This window comes from Triturus cristatus, chromosome 4_1 (genome assembly GCF_964204655.1).
Source record: "Triturus cristatus chromosome 4_1, aTriCri1.1, whole genome shotgun sequence".
Lineage (NCBI taxonomy): Eukaryota > Metazoa > Chordata > Amphibia > Caudata > Salamandridae > Triturus > Triturus cristatus.
Genome location: NC_140585.1, coordinates 749140924 through 749162220, shown reverse-complemented (window position 1 = coordinate 749162220; position 21297 = coordinate 749140924). Strand labels below are relative to the sequence as shown.

General features: G+C 47.0%; 1 protein-coding gene across 1 annotated transcript in view; it reads right to left on the bottom strand.

The window, feature by feature from the left end:
* GNPTAB (N-acetylglucosamine-1-phosphate transferase subunits alpha and beta) overlaps nucleotides 1-21297 on the bottom strand; it is a 644942-nt gene that overhangs the window by 11117 nt on the left and 612528 nt on the right. The window contains exon 20 of the mRNA XM_085653265.1: nucleotides 9300-9390. Coding sequence (XP_085509391.1) covers nucleotides 9300-9390 — 91 coding nt within the window. The remainder of the gene's footprint in view (nucleotides 1-9299; nucleotides 9391-21297) is intronic.

Here is a 21297-nt window from a genome sequence, read left to right as displayed (position 1 = left end):
TACACCCCCACCGCATATGTTAGCCTATGGTTTGCATTAGCTAGCTCGCAGCGCCACTAGAATCTCCTGTTATCACAGAGATTCGTTTTTGGCAACCTTAGAACACAATAACCTCAGACTCGTGGAAACAATATACTACTTTTGACCCAGTCACTTGTGCATGCTTGTTTTTGTTCTCAGAGAGATACAGAGAAGAAACAGTAGAGCGTTTTTAAAATAAGAATTAATTGTACCGTAGTTCTTCACATGTAAAATAAGTGCGCTGTTACAACTGTAACACAGTAGTAGAGATATAGAACCAGCAGTACAGTGAATAAAAAGGAACAGTATTGTTCTGCCATTTTTCAATAGTCATGAACACATACATGAAATTTAAAATGCATTTATAAAATAAAGTGCGTACTTTCAAGATGCCTGACTAGATGTACTTAAGTGTACCTAGCATGTGAGTAGGTGCTACAGAGTAAGCCTAAGAGCCAAGAATCCCACAATGCTTTAGTCAGAACCCCATACCTGAATAGTGAGAGTGTGGGACTTCACCCTGGACTTGAGCTGGACACCCCGCAAGGGATCGTCAGACCACTGTCAGCTGGAGCGATGGCATGCCGGAGCTGCAGCGTCTCTGGTCAGTGTGTCGGTCTTGAAGTCTCGGTTCCCTCCCGCTTTCTGATAGCAAGAGGTTCTGTATTTATACAGTCTATGTACGTGTGTTACCCATTGTTCAGTATGAGGATGACGTTGGGGATTAAACCTTGTGCGTCAATGTGAGCGGTGAAGTATACCTCCTGGAGAGTGTACTCATCAATTATTCATATGTGCTAAGGATGACGTCTTAGCAATATTGATTGGGAAAAACCCACCCTCGGCATGAAACTAGGTGAAAGATTTAGTCTATAAAAGGCTGCAGCCCTTATAAGGTGTGATGTCCATATAAGGCATCCTGTCCTTATTTGGAGTTATGTCCGTATAAGGCTCGTTCATAGGAAATAACAGGAGCTGATGTAGGGAAAGTGTACAATGTTCCCTGGACCTATATTAGGGTACCAATATGAAATATAACAATAAGGGCACATCAGACTGTCTATAAAGTTTGGAACAAGATTGAATCCGGTAACCTTTTGACTCAGCTTGACATTTCTCTACCTATGACGTGTAAATACAGAGTTGGCAGCCAGAGAATACACACAGTGGCTCAACGAGGCCTTTAATGCAACAGTTCCTATTGGTAAGAATTCAGGCAATCGCAAATCGCCCTCCGCGCTGTGGTTCACGGAGGTATGGAGACTAGAAAAACAAAACTGCAGAAGACTAAAAAGACGCTGGCGAGTGCAATATGATAATTTAGAAAAAAGAAACTATAAATTGGCATTGTCGAAATATTAAACCATGCTAACTAGTTAAAAAGGGGCTTTTTTCTTCAAGCAGATATAAAGAGCTAAGAACTCGTCTAAAGAATTGTTTGAGGTAGTTAATAAACTTACTGCTTTGCCTAGTAAAACTGTCAAAGAAAGTAGTCAACGCTTATGTGACAATATTGCTAATACATTTAGGGACAAAGTTAACAGCATCTATGATCAATTTGAGGTCACTTTCTATCAAGAGCAAATCGAGAAACCACTTAATACTAATCCAGGTCAAAACATGTTTTCAGGTTGGTTCCAGGTATCAAGCAAGCTAGTAGAAAAACTTATTAGGGAAACTAAATCTGGTTCCCTATCAGATCCCTGCCCCCCTTAAGTACTGAGAAGCATAGCCAGCAAAGTAGGTACTACCCTCTCTGAAATTTTTAATGCCATGTTTAAATCTGGAGTGTTTTCTACTTTATGGCAGGACACGTCTACTCTTCCGTTGATAAAAAAACCTAATCTAGACGCGTCCAATCCAAGTAATTATCCCCCCATTTCTAGGTTGCCTATGCCGGATAAAATACTGGAGAAAATTATGAATCAACAGTTAGCTCAATATATACAAGACAATGATTTGCTTGATTTCTTTAAATTTTGTTTCCGCCCGGAATGTAGCACAGAGACTGCACTAGTCAATGCTACAGAGGAGATTATGTCAGTGATGGACAGAGGTGGAGCAGCTGCCCTAATTCTCCGAGACTTATCAACATCGTTGGATACAGTTGACCATAACCTGCTGCTATTACACCTGAGAAAATTAGGCGTTAAAAGATTCTGCACTCTCCCTGCTATCTTCCTTTTTGACTGACAGCAGACAAACAGTTGCCCTAGACCATTTTAAAACGGCTTCCTATACTCTGCCTTGTGGGTTCCCACTTTTCAGTCCATCACTTTTTAACATCTATGTGTCGGAACTAGCCCCTTTAATTCAGCAATTTGGCTTTAGTTTAACATCCTACGCTGACGACACAAAGATTGTGGTGGCTGCCTATAAAGATCAACCCTCCTCTGCATCTCAGTTTTAAAATTGCCTGCTGGAAATTAACAATTGGATGAGTAAACACTGTCTGAAGCTTAACTCGGACAAAACCGAGATAGTGATGTTTGGCAACGCAGAGTTGGGGGAATTGCCAAAACCGGTAGCAAAAGCCAAACACGTAGGGGCTGTCCTTGATAATAAGCTGTCCTATTCAAATCAAACAAATGCTATTGTTTCTGTTTCCTTTTATTTAATCGTTTAGTTGTTTGACTGGGCGTCATAGCGTGTTATTAGTTAGGGGTGTAAAAAGTTGTTTTGCCAACGGATGGTTCTATCTGTATATTATTGCTTTCAAGAATATTCCTTAAATTTCCAAACTCCAAACTAAAGTCCATAATTCCACCAACACCAAACCATGCCCCAGTCCACCACATGCCCTTTTTAGGTTTCGCTTGCACAGCTCTTGTGCTGTGCTTGTGAAGTCTACTGTATTTAATTAAAATCTTGAAAGGAGCTTACATCCCACTCCCTTACTTTGATTGTTTCCTGGGTTTGCCACTTAATTTTCCTCCATTTATATTGGCTGCAGAATATTGTTTTCTGTATTTCCCTGTGTGCTTCTCTTATCAGTTTTTAACTTTTCCAAATAAGTTTTTGCTGCCCTAAGTTGTTAATTGTTGCTAAATATTCAGAAGCTTTTACTGCTATCTCACATATTTTCCCACGTGGAATTTGTAATTGCTGTTCCTCATCTGGGCTCTAAAAGCCTTTCTTGTAGCCTTAGCCTAGTCTGCTACTGTTGGTGAGCCAGGTCTCCCTGAACTCCCTTCCCCAGTCCTTGTCTGCTTCTGGGCTTGGGCTGTTGTTCACCATCAGCTCAGTCTACTGTTGCTAAACCAAGGCTAGTGCTAGGGCTGCTCTGCTTGTCCTCCCTGTCCTTCATTGATCTGTCGAGAAATTGGACTAGAGTGAACAACATCATACACTATCCACAACGAACATTTACTATTTCACTGTGAACCTTTGCAGACTACCATCAAATAGGGGTGTTGAATTTTATCTGCTAATAAACTGATTAAGTTCAGGAAAGGGAACAGTCTAGCTGGATCATCATAGGATCAACACAGATTCGCATTTCCTTTCCTTGTAGGCAACGTTTTGCCGTTTCGGGAGGTGCCTGGCTCCCGCAGGTCACCGCTGCAGCATATTGTTTTCTGTATGTCCTTCTGTGCTTCTCTTATCAGTTTTGAGAGGACCAAGTACTGTTTTCATGCACGGGACATTTTTTCGTTGCTCACCAGTCACGGCCGGCATGACTCGCGGTTGGGGGATTAGGTGAGGGTTTTGGGCAGGGGGTGTTTAAATAATATAAAAAAATAAACTTACCTTCCCGGGTCTCGTGACGTTGCAGCTCCCAGCCGGGTCCCATTTTCCTGCTCTCCTGCTGAACAGGAAGCGGGCAGCCTCCCTCCCCTCCACTAAGGCAATCACAATGCTGCAATGGCAGCGTTGTGATTGGTAGGGACGGCGCCCAGCCGAGCGGCTATGGGGAGGCCATTTTCTGTATGTAGGCTGCAAGCAGCCTATATAGAGAAAAGGCAGAGTGCGCATGACTGGTTTGGTCCGCCCCAGAGGGCCGACCAAACAGTAAGGGCCTGTAACATTGGGAAAGCCACTCCTCCTGGACCGGCCCACCCACCCGCCCCCAACCAGGCATACCCTTCTGCTTTCTCTCAGTGCGAGAAGCAGAAACATAGAATGGTAGTTTTCTGCTTCTTGTACTGCGAGAAAGCAGTGGGGCAAAGCTCATCTGCCCTTGTTGCTCACATTATCCTCGACAGTTGTGCGCTAGATGTCGCTTTGGCCCCCTACCCCGTGCCACCAACATGATGTACACCTCATACATAGCTCGCGTAGTTACTCTCTGCTGCTTATACAATGCAGAAACACATTTGATTTTATATCTGTTATCGACAAAGAATTGTTTTCCACAAGGCTTGGAACGCATTGGTCTCCAAGCCTTACTTTCAGCTCTGAGCCTGCCCCTGGGTTTCAGGTCGCCTCTTGGCTTGAAGAACGGCAATGAGTGACTGCAGGCGTTATTAGGTAAGCTTTGTTTCACTTCCCCTTGTTGTGGCTCACGTTATCCTCGATTTCTTGCTTAAGTGTGTCTCTATCCTATATTTAATGTGGCTCTGTAAATGGAGTCACCCATCTTTAAATGTAACATCCTACTACCCTGATGGTGCTGTGTGCTAGCAGTGCTATGTAACTATTTGATACGGGAAGACACCACAGAAGTGTGTTGCTGAGCCAATATAGCTGGAATGTAAACATTGTTACTCTCTGCTGCTTATACAATGCAGACCAACATTTGATTTTAGATCCATTACAGGCAAAGAATTGTTTTACTCGAGGTTTGGAATGCATAGGTCTCCAAGCCTCGCTTTCAGAGCTGAGCCTGTCCCCAGGTTTCAGGTCGCCTTTTGGCTTGAAGAACGGCAATGAGTGACTGCGGGCGTTTTTATCAGGTAAGCTTTGTTTCACTTTCCTTTTTTGTAGCTGCATGGACACCCACTCTATTTTTGTACCCAAAATATTCCAGACTGTTAGCAGGACTATGATTTTTTTCTCTTAGTGATGATTTTAAATACCCTACGGCAATTTAGGCAATTGCTAAAGAGTCCTTCCCCATATTAGGGAATTGAGCAGCAAACGTACGGCTTAGGTGTTGGTACCTTATATTGTTGGTACCTTATATTGTTGTTTGTGCTGAAACGTTTATACTGTTCCTTCGGTTGCATTATTGTGTTTCCACTGATTGTGTCCTTTTGAAGTCGTCACCAGACAGACACCTGCAGAGCAAAGTATTGTTTTTTTACAGTTTTCCTGTACAACCGCATGAAGCTCGTGATCTTGACCACCTGTCTTTTTGATTTTTGAGTTTTGTCTAAGCTTTACAATTGGTTTGCATTAACAAACCGGATGCAGGTCACAGCTATAAGGAAGGCTGTGTTGTTGTTTGCATGTCTGTGAACTGGTTCCATTAATGGCAAGCATGTCTGCTTGACCAATTCTTGTAGTCACCTAAAATGTCAGCTGTACTTTTCCAAACTCAAATAATAAAATGCTTCCCTCATGTTAGCTTTTTAGCGTGGGTTTTATCAGTGTATCTTGTTTAATATCTTAGCTGAATGAACTTTTCTTTAGTTCCCCAGGGTAACAACCTTGTGTTATTTCGCGGCATGTATTTCCCCTTCCCCCTCATAGTTCATGTACGAATTTTCCTCTCGCTTTTCCATTTTTTGTGTGTGTATCTATTGACCTCCTAGTGCTGGCCCTCTTTTAACAGTTTGACTACCTCCAATCCTCAGCCCAGCAAAGCGGTTTCTCATGCCAGGAAGGCCATCGCTCTGGGGGATATGGCTTTAAACCAGCAGTAGTTTGCACACATGTATATTTCAGAAAGCAAACAGTCTTAGGGTTGTTTTCAACACTAATAGCTTGTTCCTTGGAGGCTTGACCTTCCCTTTACCAATGTAGGAGTCTAAAGAAAATTCTTGTTTCTTGAAAAATGACACAATTTGCAGTGTGCCTGCCAATTCAGTTTACTGTGCCCTAATATGCATTTTATATTCCCCTCTGTCTTGTGGTGTCCGACTCTCCCAGACTTTCTACCTTTCCAGACCCTCCACCCCACTCTCTCCACTTATTTCACAGCCCTACTAGTTCGTCTCACTCAAGCCTCTTCACCCTCTTTCTCTTTTCCTCACCACATCATTTTTCACGGCGGTCATCTTGGAAGAGGATTTTTTCCTACAGGGAAATTATAGTGCGGCGCAACTTCACACACAAAAAACATTTTTAACGTATTTTTTTATATGAATACATTTTTGTAACCCAAATATAAAATGAGAGTGCATATTGTTTCTTTTGTTGACCTCCGCTGCTGTTTTCAACCCACCTCGCCCTCCCTCCTATCACCTTCCTACTCTCCCTTGTTTTCAACCTCCCTAAGCCCCACCTCCTACCACCTCATTCACGCTTTCCTTAATTTACATAGCTCAACTGCTCATCAAGCTAAGTTGGCAAAAAGTAATGCATTTACCAATGCTTGTTTAGGAGGGTACGCTGCTGTCACTTACTGGGAGATCTCAGACTCACATCCCTCAAATATTATTGACTAAACTAAAGTCATCTGTTCCTTGGTTGGGGGGGGGGGGGTGTTAAGATACCTTTTGGTCAATTAAGCTGCTGACAGTGGCGGCTGGTGACCTTTGAAAGTGATGAGGCGTAAAACAATTGTGGTAGTTCACTGTTGCGAGCGAGCGAGCCTGAACCACCTAAGGTGGGTTCGGGGGGGGGGGGGAGGTTTCTCTTCCCTCAGAAACAATTTTGAAAAAGGAGTGGGCAAATGGTGCATTTTCAGGCAAATTTGAGAATGCAGGAAGGTGTCAACCACTCTGAGGTCTGATGACAAGGCACCAGAGCCAGAAAGCAGGCAAAGCACTGCAAACAGTATATGTCCTTGACCAAACCAACTTAAACAGGCAGCTCGAACATGATGTCACCCACTCTGCGGCACAATACTGCATCACTGCTAGAGAGACTCAGCAATTTTGTTTTTAGCTGGGGTCTATGGCACATCCCAGCTATTACATGTATCCCTACTTACACACATTTATTGATTCATACCACCCTCCTGTATCCCATTACCTCTGTGCCTAACTACACCTCACAACTGATCCTTTTTTCCATACCTGTGCCTGGTGCCATTTTCTTCTCTTTTTGCAATCACAAAAGCAATCAATTTCTCTACATTCCCACAATAATCCGTATTAAAACTGAATTATCAGTTACAAAAAGACACGCTTTCATAATTACATAATCACAATTCATATAAGCAAAAACGTGTTACAGTTCATCACATTTTTGTATAGACCACTTTAACACTCTTAATACAAGGAAAGAAGGATAATTATAAGGTTGCTTCTTGTCAAGCAATGGTCTATACACCATTCTTTTCACGAATATTAAGCGTCCTCACTGATAGAGAAAAGACACGTAGATCTCAGCTGTTTTTTTTTTTTACTACAAGTCAGGTTTGTTTTGGCAACAGCACAGGCATTACCAAGATATTCGACATCAAAAGTAAAGCGCTTAGAAAGAGAAGCCCCTAATAATTATGGCACTGTCAAGCTATAATCTTTTAAGTACGAGCGACATGTACAGGATTTTTCCTAATCTCAACATCAAGAAATCCTCACTTTTTGAAAAGGCAGAGGTGGTAGCAAATTACTTCTTAGGAAAAAGGTAAACGTAACTCAAATGTCTGGGGTAAAGAAAGGGAATTCACTTCTCTTTCCATCCACATTTCAACTGCAAGGTGAAAATTAATTTGGAAAGAAACGCACATCCCCTCACATGCAGAATACCCTAAACAGCGGGACTCTGAACTACCAGACAGATCTGACAGAGGTTGACTGTACACAAAAAATGTCTCTAAGGTTTGTCTTCCTCGTCCCTGCGCGCGCTTGAGGCAGCTGCATAACTCGAAATATGCAGGGTTACTAGTACATGTTTCTCTCAACTCAGAGCACAACGAGAAAGATTTTCTGTCGGAACTTGCGAGAGCCTTTCTAGCAAAACAAACAAGCACTATCGTGTGAGACTGTGAGTGTGTGTGCAATATAATGGAGAGCACGGGGGTGACACAGGGTTAAATAAAAAAACTGATGTAAAATCGAGCGACATACTTTCCCGTGCTTTTATAACCACGCTGATCCCACATGGTCAGAATATTGTATTGGTATGTATACCAGAAGTGGAGTGTAAATAAGAATGAATGAGGAACGATTGTGTGTATGTAATTGGGCGGTTCTAGCGATACAGCCTGTAAGGCCAAACAGAGGGGGTTCCAGAACAGTAGGTGATGCAATCTCCCTCCATACTTTCACCCAGCCCAGACCATGCTTTGGAATGGATACATTTTCTTTGTTCCAGCCCCAGTGAGAATGCGCAAGAGACGGGAACATATTTCCAGTAAAGCAGGATTTCCTACAGTACAGCAAGAAGTATTTATTCAAGCAACAAACTGCTAAAAAGAGCAATAAATTCGTCACACGTTCTCAGACTTTGTTGAAATTTAAAAGGTGCACATTACTTATTTTAGCGAAAAGCTGAGAAGGGAAGAGTCTTACCTGCTCCTGGGCCGGGATCCCGCGCTCTTCAAACAGCCAGGAACAGCCGCGACGTCACTGCCAACCCCTCTGACGCTGTTCCAGCAGCGCCGAGATTGGCTGAGGGCAGGGATACTGCCTGCCCATTAGGAGACCGGGGGCTGCGGCATGAAGCAACCCTCGGTCTGTTAAGGGGAAGGCTAGTGCGCATGTTCGGGCTGATCGTAGAAATTACAAGCCCAAAAACGAACATGCGCACTTGCTGTGACAGTTGTCTAGTGCGCTGCTGTCACTCACTCCGAGTGGTGCCACAGCCCCGCCCTCACCCCCTCCCACCCCTCTCAGCGAGCGTCCCTCGTTCTACTTCTCTGACGCTAATTCCAATCAGGAGTCCTGATTGGAATTAATAGCGTCGGAGAAGTAGAACGATTAAACAAAGAATTTGAATGGGGCCGTAGCATTGGTGAGGCAACGCCCCAGCGCCCCCAATGGACGAACCGCCACTGGCTTTCAAACGTTTGTGTGGAAAATCAGCAGCTATTTTCCATTGCACAATTTAAACAAGCCACAAAGATTGCAAAACAAGTCTTTAAAAGTGTCAAAATGTATTGGGTCTGAGCAAACAATATGTTAATTGGCACCTTTTTTGTACTAACATATAAAAATTGCTTTACAAATTAAACAATATAAGCAATTAACATGGTTTCTTATTTTTGTATTTAAGGATAATCTCACCTGTTCAGCAAAAAATGATACGACGGTAAACACAATCAGGGTCCCCAAAACACAATGGGTCCAAAATTTTAACTTGTCGCGATACAGCCTCCTGTGAAAGTAAATATGGAGAAAACATGCTTATTTCTTGTTACAGAATGGAAATGCCATGTAAAATTCTCATAAACCTCTTTATTGACTCAGCAAAGAGGTCCACATGAGTCAACTGTGGACGTTCATGAGGAATTAAGGATGTGTCTATTAATCAGATTCAAGCTACCCCAAGGAGATAGTCATATACTTCACTATATTAACTTTCCCTTGGCCCCCAGGTTAGGGGATGCAAGACTGGAGACAGGAGAATGTAGAGCTGTGATTTCTACCAGACGTTATGCCCCCCTAGCTCCTTTCCACCATGGTTGTTTCACGATCCAGGGTTGGGCGAAGAATTACGTTCCGTCGGCGGAGTTCGCAGAGTTTTGCCCTCTCTGTGCTCTGCGTGGAGTGCCCAAAAACTCCTTGAAGTGACAGAGTTTTTTCTCTCGAGCTGCTTGCCATCGGTAAGTTGGCGAGCGGTCGCGAGAAAAAATCCTGCTCTAGACCTCCTCCCGGCAAAATTTCTAATAGCGGGTGGTCGCATCAGATCACAAAAAATCTAATATTCGCGTTGAGGAAGCTGCCACTCGAGTAGAATGTCTACTCGAGCTGACATAAAGCAGCAGTATCCTCTAGCGTGATGTATAATGCCATTTGCGCCGATTTGAAACTGCCGGACAAATTCCATGCGCTACAAATCAGTGCGAGCAGCGGCGACTTAACAGACTCCGCCGCTGGAGAAACTTTGCAGAGCGCAGAGGCGTTTTTCTGGAACTTTGCGGAGTTCCGCAGAGTAAAACTCTGCAAACTCCGCAGAGGCTTAGTTTTACCCTGAAAATGCTTCTTGAGGAGGGGTGGGCTATAAAGACAATCTGGCTTTATCAGGAGCACGAAGGGCAAGCCAAATGTACTTATCGACGTTAATAAAGTCATTTTAATAAATGGTGCTAATGGAAATCTTTAGGTTTGGCAGTCATCAGATTTCCTTGAATTCTCACCATTCCCTTTGTCACTGCTGAGACTGTCTTTAGTTGTCAGGGATATGCGTTGCTTAACTCCTGTCAGCAGAATAACACCTGCCTAAACAGGTCGTTATCACACTTACCTTGAAATAAGCTTTGAAATTCTGGAGTATGTAGTTGAGTCAGCTCATGAAAAGTATACAGGTATTTGAAAACTTTGAGAACACCTGAAACATGACTGTACATCAGCTGTCGTTTCTTGACTACTCTTGGTATTTGTTTACGAGGTAAGGTTAAGATATTAAAAATAAAACTGTCAGACAGCCAGTGCTAGGGATGCAAAAAGTATGTGTGCAAGCAAACCACTTTAGTTCCATTCAGGAACAGGTCCACTCACCGGTCAAGACAAATGATGACAGTGGTTCGAGGGTGGGTGCTAATAATAGAAGAAACCCTAAGGGTTTCACAAAGATTGCAGGTTTATTTATATCCTGCAGCCTTCTGTCTTCCATCCTAACTCATCGAAAGAGATTTCGAAGCAAGAAACATAAGGAGGTAGGGAGATCAATCATTGCAGCTAGGATTCAGCCAAACATGATTTTCTATTGCTATTGCTTGAAGTGGCTCTCTCCAATAATCAGGGCTTCACAAGATGTGCAGATTAGCTCAAGGAGCTGTTCTACACACACCCAGAAGGGGTGGTATAATATCTGTTGGAGTTAGTTCCGATAGACATTTTTTGTTGGTTTCGAACGTGAGATATAAACAACCTATGTAGGCAAGATAGCAACTATTTTTCTATTGATATGGAACTTTCACAGGGTCTGAAGATTTATTTTGGGGTGCAGTGCCACCTTATATCAAAGCAAAACAGTGGAAAGAGCAAACAAAATGCAGTCTCTAACAATTAGAGAGTAACTATGGTTATTCCTGAATATCTGGAGACTAACTAAAGAGAAGGGAAGGCATACTTTTGGTCTCAACTTCTCGGATCTGATGAAGACAAACTTGCCTGGAAAAATCATGAGGTTGTGACTAGGTTTTCCTTAATTCTCCAGAAGTACGCCTCCTTTGCCAACTGGTAAATGTGTGGCTCTCTCCTAGTTTCTGGATGTTATAACTAGCAGCGTGCATGCTTTTACCTGATGGAAAGAACAGGAAATGGCTGGAACAACGTGGGCAGAGCCACGCGCACCAAGGCAAGCGCTACTACGCTTGCCTTAACCACGTATAAGTAGGGGGGGGCTACTCCGCTAAGGCGGCGGAGCGTCTGCCCACTGCTCTTAAAGCAGAGAAAAATAAAATGATAACAACAAAGTTATTATCATTTTATTTTTCAATGCTGTGGGCTGGGTTAGGGCAGGGTGGTGCAGGGTTTGTGGCTCAGGGAGGAGGAGTGGTTTGGGCATTGATGTGAGTTGTGTTTTATTTCGTTCCTTGTAAATCAGGCAGCCCTCAGTCTGCTACTCCTCCCAAAGATTCACTGTCTATACCCCATTCAAAGGTCAGGGGGCTAACAGGAACTAATGGGCCCAACCGTCGGGATTGAGGCCTTTGACTCCTGATGTCCTGGGTCCCGGCCTTCTATAGATCCTGAGCCATTGGGCCAAGGACCCCTTCAACACTAGACTCCGTGGTAGCGCAGGTCGAGCAGTCCTATACCTCTCGACGTGGGGGAGGGAGAGAAGGGGTTGGGCACAGGGGGGTGAACACAGGCTCACAAATCAAAGTACGCTCAGCGGCAGCAATAAATGATTGTCCAGTCAAATGCTTTCTTTTATGAACAAGCACCTGCAAGCGGTGCGTAAACACGCACTTTTTACTTGTAGTCCTTGCTTACCAGAAACAAAGGAAGGCAGTAAAATGGCAGTAAAACAGGTGCAGTTACTGCCAGCCTTAATTCTTCTAAGCAACGACTATAAGTACAAAGTGCGTGTTTACGCACCGCCTGCAGGTTTTTAAAACACAAATAAAAGGCATCGTCATTTATAATGCCAATAGCTCAAACCCTCGCAAATGCCAAACCTATTGCAATGCAAATGGTTGTTATACCAGGAGCGCAAGTTGTCCCATAACAAGAACTAATACCACATCCAGTACATATTTTCACTTTTTACTTTGGTAATTTACGAGCGGGAGTTTAAGGTTTTATTTTTTTGCCCCGACAACAAAGCAGGCAGTACGTGTAGTTCACTTTTTGAAGTATGGGCCTACTAGTCCCAGAAAGTTTAGGGTAAATGGTTGAACCACCACAAGAGGCTGCCTAGCCTGTCTACCATCCACATTGGGCTAGTTGAACATTAATTCAGAATTTGTTTAAAAGGTTGCGAAGTGAGCCAAAACACACAGTGATGTTAGGATCAGCAACATTCAAATGTTTTCACACTTTTAAAGTAAAAAAAGCAATCCCTGTGTAACACCAGTCCCAGTGAAATCTAGACCGTGAGATCAGTCAGTTTAATAGGTTTCAGAGTGGTCAGAATTATGCAGTGAAAATGATGTAAAAGCATTGGCGAGGAGGGGGGCACAGAGGATTGCAGCACTCTTGGGTTGAGGACATAGAAATGGGAAGTGATGACCTAGTCCGGGAGGGATTTGAACAACTGAGAGCTTGTAGATTTTACCAGCCATGCTCTGCACCTAATCGGATTCTTTAATAAATCCAAACGTTTATGAGGCATCTAATATATTAAATAACAGAAGATGTGTAGGGGGACCATACTGCTTCTTGGCATTATGATACCATGTTACAATTTGAACAGAACATGCCTGATGTGGTCATTTTGTGACCTTACCAGACTGGCAACATGGAGCCCCGTTATATGCAGTCATCCAGCTCACCTCGTTGCAGTCAACAAACCCCGCGTAATAGGCGAGTCTTGAAGTCAGAAATAGTTTTGAAGCAACTATGCAAAGAATGCTGGGACTTGTAGTTTTTCTTCCTTATAAGCGTAGATTGGCTGAAAATTATCATAAGATAACATAAATAAGGAATTTTAATGACATGGGGCAGGTTGACAGTTATGCAGCCTTAAAATTCGAGTGAATAACGAAGAGTTCAACAGTGGCAGTAAGATGTGCTAATGTGGGCCGAGACCCTACATAACTTTATCTGTAGCTTTGAATAACATCTTGCCTCAGCAATTTCCAACTAAATAACGCAAGGCCTATACCTTGAGGTAGCGTGTCTCCAAAGTTCCTCACTCCTTGTGAGAGAGGAAGGGTGCCCTTATGAAGCCTAGGTTGCGTGAGGGTCTGAGGTTCAACGGTGCGAAAGATGAAAACAAAAACATGGTACCAGGCGCCGTGCTAGGCAGCACGGCACCTGTGCGCATTCTTTAAAAAAACACATGAAACCGGGCGCAGTACTAGGCAGCGCAGAGCCCGAACAGATTAATAAAAAAAAAAAACATGAAACCGAGCACTGTGCTATGCAGCACAGCACCCAAGCACATTACTTTAAAAAAATAATATGAAAGCGGATGCCGTGTTAAAATATAAAGCGCGATGTTCGTGTAATTTAACTTGTGTGTAGGGTGGCTCTTAAATGCGGGCGCCATGGTCATGAAAAAAAAAAAAAATTAAACCGGGCGCGTAGTGACACAAAATAAAATAAAAAAAGTAGTCCATAAATATAACACATCAACACTTGGAGCGTAATAAAGCTGTAGTTGGTCGGTGCTCCTTCCGATAAAATGGAACTGATGTATCGGGAGCACCAACCAAAAAGGAGCCAGCCAGGCAATAAGAGTAACATAGGATTTAACCAATGGAAAGCAGCAGGCGGGAATACACTCACTATGCCACTTACAGCAGGTCTTGGAGACAGTGCATGAGGCTTCCTAGGATCAACCTAAAAAAAGGATTATTTATATAAAGCAAAATACGAAATTTACAAACAATTCACTGAGTCCCTAGAGGTCAGGGCTCAAGTGTGTCAGAGCCAGAGTCCCATTCCCCTCTCTCTAGCGTTAGTGGTTATTCCCATTCACTAGAGGTGACATTCAGGTTAAGCCCCACTAGTAGTCCAAGTCTCAGGAGTCTCACTCCAACTCTTTATTAAAGTCAAAAGTGTAGCAGCACCGAAGAACTATCTAGGAGTCAAGTTCCCCTGGGCAGTCTGGCCTGTAATCAGTCTTACCTACACCAGCAGGAGCCGAGCAACTAGAGTCTCTGAGTGTGGCTCCATTGCGGTCCCTGAAGCTGCAGCGGCTGCTTCTAGTAAGTCTTTCACACACGGCCCAGGACGGCTGTTGGGTGGCCTTGAGTTCCTCAAATGTGATCCTGCAACTGCAGAAGCCGAGGGATTCTCAACGTTCCTCCGATGCTGATAAGTTCTTTGGAATCCTCCCCAAAAGTGGGAGGGTGGGGTTGGGTGGAATAGGACCCTCCTGGTGCTGGTCCTCAGTCGCGGCCTGAGCCCACTCTGGTCACCACACGGCCTCCATCCTCCTCTGACAGTCTCGACCAGACCACGATCCCTGCCTTGTTCTGGTGGCCCTCTGTCATTTGGGATCACTGTTTCTCCTCTATACACAGGCTCAACCCTAACAGCACAGCAGCAATCTTCATGACAGCCCCACCTAGCACACAGGGTTGCCAACTTAGCTGGGCACATGGGCTACGTCCCAACCAGCATGGTAGCACTCTTCACAGCCAATACCAAACACAAAAGTTGTGCTCTACCTATCTAAATAATAATAGATCAAATGGATCTTACTGATATATAACCCAACGAATCGCTGGCAGCTATACCATTTGAACGAGAGAACACAAGAAAGTTTGATTAAAGATTATACTTTTATTTTTATAATTCATTGGTATAATTACAATAAACAGATACTACAAATATAACTGCAGTTGATTTTTGAAAGGATATATGCAAAAACCAAAGAAGGCCCCATTAGAGAGGTAAGAGGGTTGTATGAACAATTATATCACATTCATATTCATCAGACAAACCATTCAACCTGACACAACCAATCAAAACACAACATATAGGAGGAGGAGCCTAGCGCGCAACCAAGATGGCCGCGTAGGCTTGTGGCTCCCGAGGGCCTCCGCAACCTCCCACGTCTATCCTGTCATAATCCTGATTTTTTCGACGGGCTTTTGTCTATGATCTTACGCTAAGGTGCCACTCGTTTTCCAAATCGAAATTGGACTCCGGGAACCTGGTTTTTTGGCGACCTGAAGTTTGCGGCCTTCTCCGGCTTTGGTCCCGGACTCGGGTTGGTGAGGTGCCCGGCTGCAAAGTGAACAACAGCGGCATGCTAGGCTGGGCCTGCCCTGGAACTCGTACTTTCACTTTCGGTTTCGAGTTGACCGACCAAAACTGTTGAGGAGACATCGGGAGAGCTGCACCGAGTGCGGAGTGCCAAGCCTGGACATCAGCTAGCGGCCCGGATCCCCGGGCCTTCCTCCGGGTGCTGGAGGGTGCTGACCTTGCTGATCGCCAACGATGACGACAAGAGTGGATGGCGACAAGCTAAAACCCAAATCTACCCGGAGGGGAGCCTATTCTCAGGCCAACAATATGGACCGCTATGCTCAGCCAAAGGGATCCCCTAGTGGATCACGTAAATCGCCTGAGCCGCCCAAGGAGGCCTCGGGCGCATCACCCGAATTGACTCTGCTGGATGTCATGGGGGCCATCGAGGAGATGAAGGTGACCGTGAACCAGCAACTGGATACTCTGGCCAACAAGTTGGACTCGGTGCTGATCGATGTCACCTTGGTCAGAGCAGACCTGTCGAAAACCAACGACCGGGTCGACTCGTTGGCCCAAGCGGCGTCGAGCCTAACGGTGGATGTGGCCGCTTTGCAGACGACGGTGCGGAGGTTGCAGCTCGCAAGCGACCTGACCGAGCGTCGCCTCGAGGACTCTGAAGGCAGGGCCAGGCGGAACAACGTCCGCATTATCGGCGTGCCCGAACGATCGGAGGAGTCTGCTGTGGACCTCTTTGTGGAGGATCTAGTGGTGACTCATCTAGCACCCAAAGGGCTGAGCAAATTCTTCGCCGTGGAACGGGCCCACAGGGTTCCAGGGGGTGCGCCTAAGGTGGGTGCCCCCCCGCGGCCGATCATTGCCCGACTTTTTAATTTTCGGGATAGAGACGCTATCCTGCAGGCGTCGAGGGTGGCGGGGCCATTACGGTTTGAGAACTCTAATGTTAGCTTTTACCCAGACTTTACGCAAGCGGTTCAAAAGCAACGGATGGGTTTCTCGGCCATCAAACAGCGCTTGAGAGACATGGACTTCAAGTATGCGATGCTCTTCCCGGCTAGGCTGCGAGTCGAGCTAGATGGTCGCTCACACTTCTTCGACTGGCCGGAGGCGGTGGGAGAGTGGCTGGATGCCCTGCCCAAGAGTCGGGAGCCGGAGGGGCGGATGACGGAGAGCGGAGAAGGTTCGCCGGAGTAGGAATGGAACTGTGATTCTGGCACTGGACTGCTTTGGTAACGTTTTGCGCCTGTGGCTGCACCAGACTCCAGTTGTTGACACTTTGCCCCGTGGTGTTTGGAGGTTGCAGGGGGCTTGCTGGGGCCCTTTCCTCCTTCTGGGGTTCTTTTTTTGTCCTTCTTGTAGTGAATTTTATAATGGGGCGACAGGCACACTGCAGGTTGGGGGGGCTGTTTGGGCTCACGCAGGGGTGCAGGGAGGGGGGAGTTTTGTTGGGGTTGATGGGACGGGGTTGGGGATTGTTTGTTTGTTTCACAAGGCGGGATAATATTTCATGCTGTTCTACTATGATTGTGCCACCCGGGAGGGGGATGTTCTGTGCTGGGAGGGATGGGGGGTAGGGGGCTGAAACTTCTTTCCTGGAATGTGAATGGGCTGGGGGACAGGATAAAGCGGGGGGTAGTCCTGCAGTTTCTGAAACGTATCTCGCCAGACATTGTGTTCCTGCAGGAAACACACCTCATAGGGAACTCTTTCCATGCCATGAACAGACGAGGGTATCGCCTTCTGGCCCATTCTGGTTTCACCTCTGGCTCGAGGGGAGTGGGCATTTTGGTCAGGACCTCTCTCCCGTTAGTGGTGGATGAGGTGATCCACGACGACAGAGGGCGCTACGCTGCGCTGGTGGGGAGGTGGGAGGGTAGGTTGATTACGCTGGTCACGGTCTACGTCCCGCCGGGCCTGCAGACGGCCACCTATGCTGATTTGGGACGTCTGCTGCTTGGGCTCCCGGGGGGGGTGGTGGTCCTGGGGGGGGATTTTAACGCTGTTGTTTCCGGAGTTGAGGATCGATACCCCCCTAGGGACCTCCCTCGGGCCCAGAGTTGGTTGGGGGGTTTTCTGGATGCCCTGGGACTGATAGATTGCTGGCGGTTGAAACACCCTGGGCAGGCGCAGTATACCTTCCATTCTGGGGCCCATGGTAGTCTTTCGAGGCTTGACTATATGCTAGTTCCTGCGGCCCAAGCTGGGATGATCGGGGAGGTGAGACACTTGGCACGCGGTATATCAGATCACTCCCCCCTTTTGTTGCACCTGGATATCGCCCTGGGGGCGGAGGGGAGGGTGGCGCCGATCAACCCCTGGTACCTACGAAACCCCACGATTCGTGCAGACTTGGTCAAGTCTCTGGAACATTACTTTAAGGACAACGTGGGGTCGGTGTCTTCCGCCATCTCCCTTTGGGAGGCCTTTAAAACGGTGCTCAGGGGACAGGCCCTATCTCTCATTTCCTCCACCAAAAAATGCGCTGCACAGGAGGTTGTTCGGCTAGAAAATGAGATTACTGAGTTGGAGAGTGAGTTGGAGCAAGGTGTAACGGATGACAGATTGCATATCTTGGAGCTCAAGCAGGCCGACTACAAGGCGCTGGTTACTGAATCTGCTAGGAGTGTGAGCAGGGAGCAACAGGGACGTTTGTATGATATGGGTGATAAGGCCGGGAAATTGATTGCTTGGTTGGATAAGAAGGAGAGAGCGAGTCGAGTGGTACCGGAGGTTGAGAGGGTGGACGGTGTGCGTGTGACGGACCCCGGTGATATAGTCGATTGCTTTGCGGAGTATTTTCACGGGGTCTACTCTCCGGTCTCGGAACGCTCGGAGGAAGACTCTCGACTGCTGCTTCGAGACGTAGCTCTGCCCTCCTTGTCCGATGAGGATAAAGTAGTGATGGATGCGGCCCTGTCGCCAGATGAGATTGCTTTGGCCATCCGCTCGATTGCATCGGGCAAGGCCATGGGTCCTAACGGACTCCCCATTGAATTATACAAGTTGCGCCCAGATGTTATTGCGCCTTATCTCAGGGACATGTTCCTTGAGGCTAGGGCGGCAGGCTCCCTCCCCTCTGACCAACGTCTCGCTACCATTGTTGTTATCCATAAGGAGGGGAAGCCCCGGGATCGATGTGCTTCTTACAGGCCCATCTCCTTGTTAAACGCGGAACCTAAAATCCTCGCCAAGGTACTGGCCAATCGTCTGATCCGGTTTGTGGGCGACCTGGTTCATCAGGATCAATCCGGCTTTATACCCCATCGCAATACCGCTTTGAACCTGCGGCGGTTGCATGGCGTCCTTGCTCGCGCGCCATTCCTTCGTGAACCGGCCATCTTGGTGTCCTTGGACGCTACCATGGCGTTTGATACCCTGGAATGGCCTTACATCTGGGCAGCATTGGCGAAGTTTGGTTTTGGCCCGGGGTTCATCGGTTGGGTGAAATTGCTCTATGACAATCCGCTGGCACAGGTAGTGGTCAACGGACGGGTATCGGCTCCCTTTGTCTTGGGCAGGGGCACCCGACAGGGTTGTCCGCTGTCGCCTCTCCTATTTGCGCTTTGTTTGGAGCCCCTTGCGGAGTGGTTGCGATGGGAACCCTCGATGCGTGGTCTTAGATGGACGCCGGAATACGAGGACCGGGTCTCCCTATACGCGGACGATATACTTTTGTATCTTGCATCGCCGTGCAAATCGCTCATTGTGTTGGTGGACGTTTTGAGCTCCTTTGGTCGCAACTCCGGATTGGTCATCAACTGGGCTAAGTCCTGTGTATACGTTCTTTCCGGGGAGGCCCCCCCCCTTCCGCGGGGGTGCCCTATCCAGATTGCGACGTCGGGATTCACTTATTTGGGTATTTTTATAACACTGGACCCAGTGGCCCGCTACGAACGGAATCTTCTCCCCCCCCCTCCAGCGCCTAAGGGCGGATGTGGCGGGTTGGCGGCGGCTGCCGCTCTCGCCACTCGGCCGGGCAGCGCTGTTCAAAATGATGTCGCTGCCACGCTTTTTGTACGCCCTACAGAACACCATGGACCTGGTGCCGGCCCGTTATTTTCGGGAGGTGGAGTGTCTCCAGCGTCGATTGTTTTGGGATGGGCGGCCGCGGATTGCTCTTGCCAAACTAACCCTGCCATGGTACGATGGGGGGGTCGCCCTCCCGGACATTAAGCGATACTACTGGGCCTCCCAGTTGGCTGCCGTCAATCACGGGATGTATGGCCCCGCTTTGAACCCGGCTTTTGAGATGGACAAATTGCTATTGCCGGGCGGTGACTATAATCGAGCATTATACTCGGGGTCCCTCGATGCGCGGTTGACGGGCCCGACGCGGGTAGCGGTACAGGTGTGGCATGCAGCAAATGCGGCGATGGGGTGGAGGGATCGCTTGACTCGGGCTACACCATTGTATACATCTCAGCGCTTGGGCTATCTGTATACTACGAAAGGCTTTGAGAAGTGGGATACGATTGGTATCAGCACGGTAGGGGATCTCTGGACGAAAGGGAAATTCAAGACGTTCGACATGCTGAAAACTGAATATCAGTTGAATGATAGGGAATACTATCGGTATGCTCAGGTTTATCATGCCCTGTGCTCCGTGTTTCCGGACGCGGCGGCTATTCCGGAGAATTCCCCGTTGGAGGACAGGGTCTTGGACGGCCATGTGCCGGATAGCACCATTTCGCTGATTTACAAGAAGCTTATTAATGATCGGGTGGGTTTGCTGGCCTCATTGCGGGAGACTTGGATTGCCGACGGTTTGGAGCTGGACGACGAGGATTGGGTGTCAGCGGTGGCCTCCCCGAAAGAGGTGGCTATCCCGGCCCGATTGCGGTTTGTCCAGCTTAAAATACTCCACAGAGTGTACGTCACGGGGCCTGGTTTGATGCGTATGGGATATTCGGTGGATGGGTTGTGTAAGCGAGGCTGTGGGCTACTGGGGAGTTTCCTCCATATCCTGTGGGAATGTCCGGAGGTGACTCGGTTTTGGTGCAGAGTGCATGCGGTGTTAGAAGAAGTCACGCATGTGGCCTTGTTGCCGGAGGCACGGCGATGTCTGTTGAATGTCTGGGAGCCTACTGATTACAATGCGACGCAGACGCAGTGGGTGACTCTGGGCTATATGGTAGCGAAGCGTGACATTGCACAATTGTGGGGCTCCCAGAGGCCGCCCACGGTCAGCGAGTGGAAAGAACACATGGACTGGTGTATGTTCAGAGAGAAAACGGTGTACGTGGCGAGAGGCAAGCCTGGCAAGTGGAGTAAGGTGTGGGGTCCTTGGAACTCCTATCGCGGGGATATATGTGCCCCGCCTCAGACGCGTGAGATAGATGCCGCGCTGTCGCCCTAGCCCGCGCATTCCTGTACGCTCCTGCGACATGCGAGTTTGGTTTCTTCGGCCTTGCCCCCCTCCCCCTTTGTTTACCCGGGTTGGTTTACTCCCTCGACACGATGGGCACATGCTACTGCTCTCAAATTCCTTGCCTTGTGTGTTTGTTGTTTTTCGTTTTTTAAAAATATGAAACCTTTGTTTGTTCATGGACTGCAACTGCGGCCGACGGCAAGGATTTACTCTCCAGTGACCCCCTTTTATGGCTTCATCGACGTGAATGTTCCAGCTGTACCTAGGGTCACACTGCATTTTAGCGGCCGGCCTATTGGTTGTAGGCCCATACTTGTATTTCTCTGAAATTGTAATAAAGGTTTTTCAAAAAAAAAAAAAAAA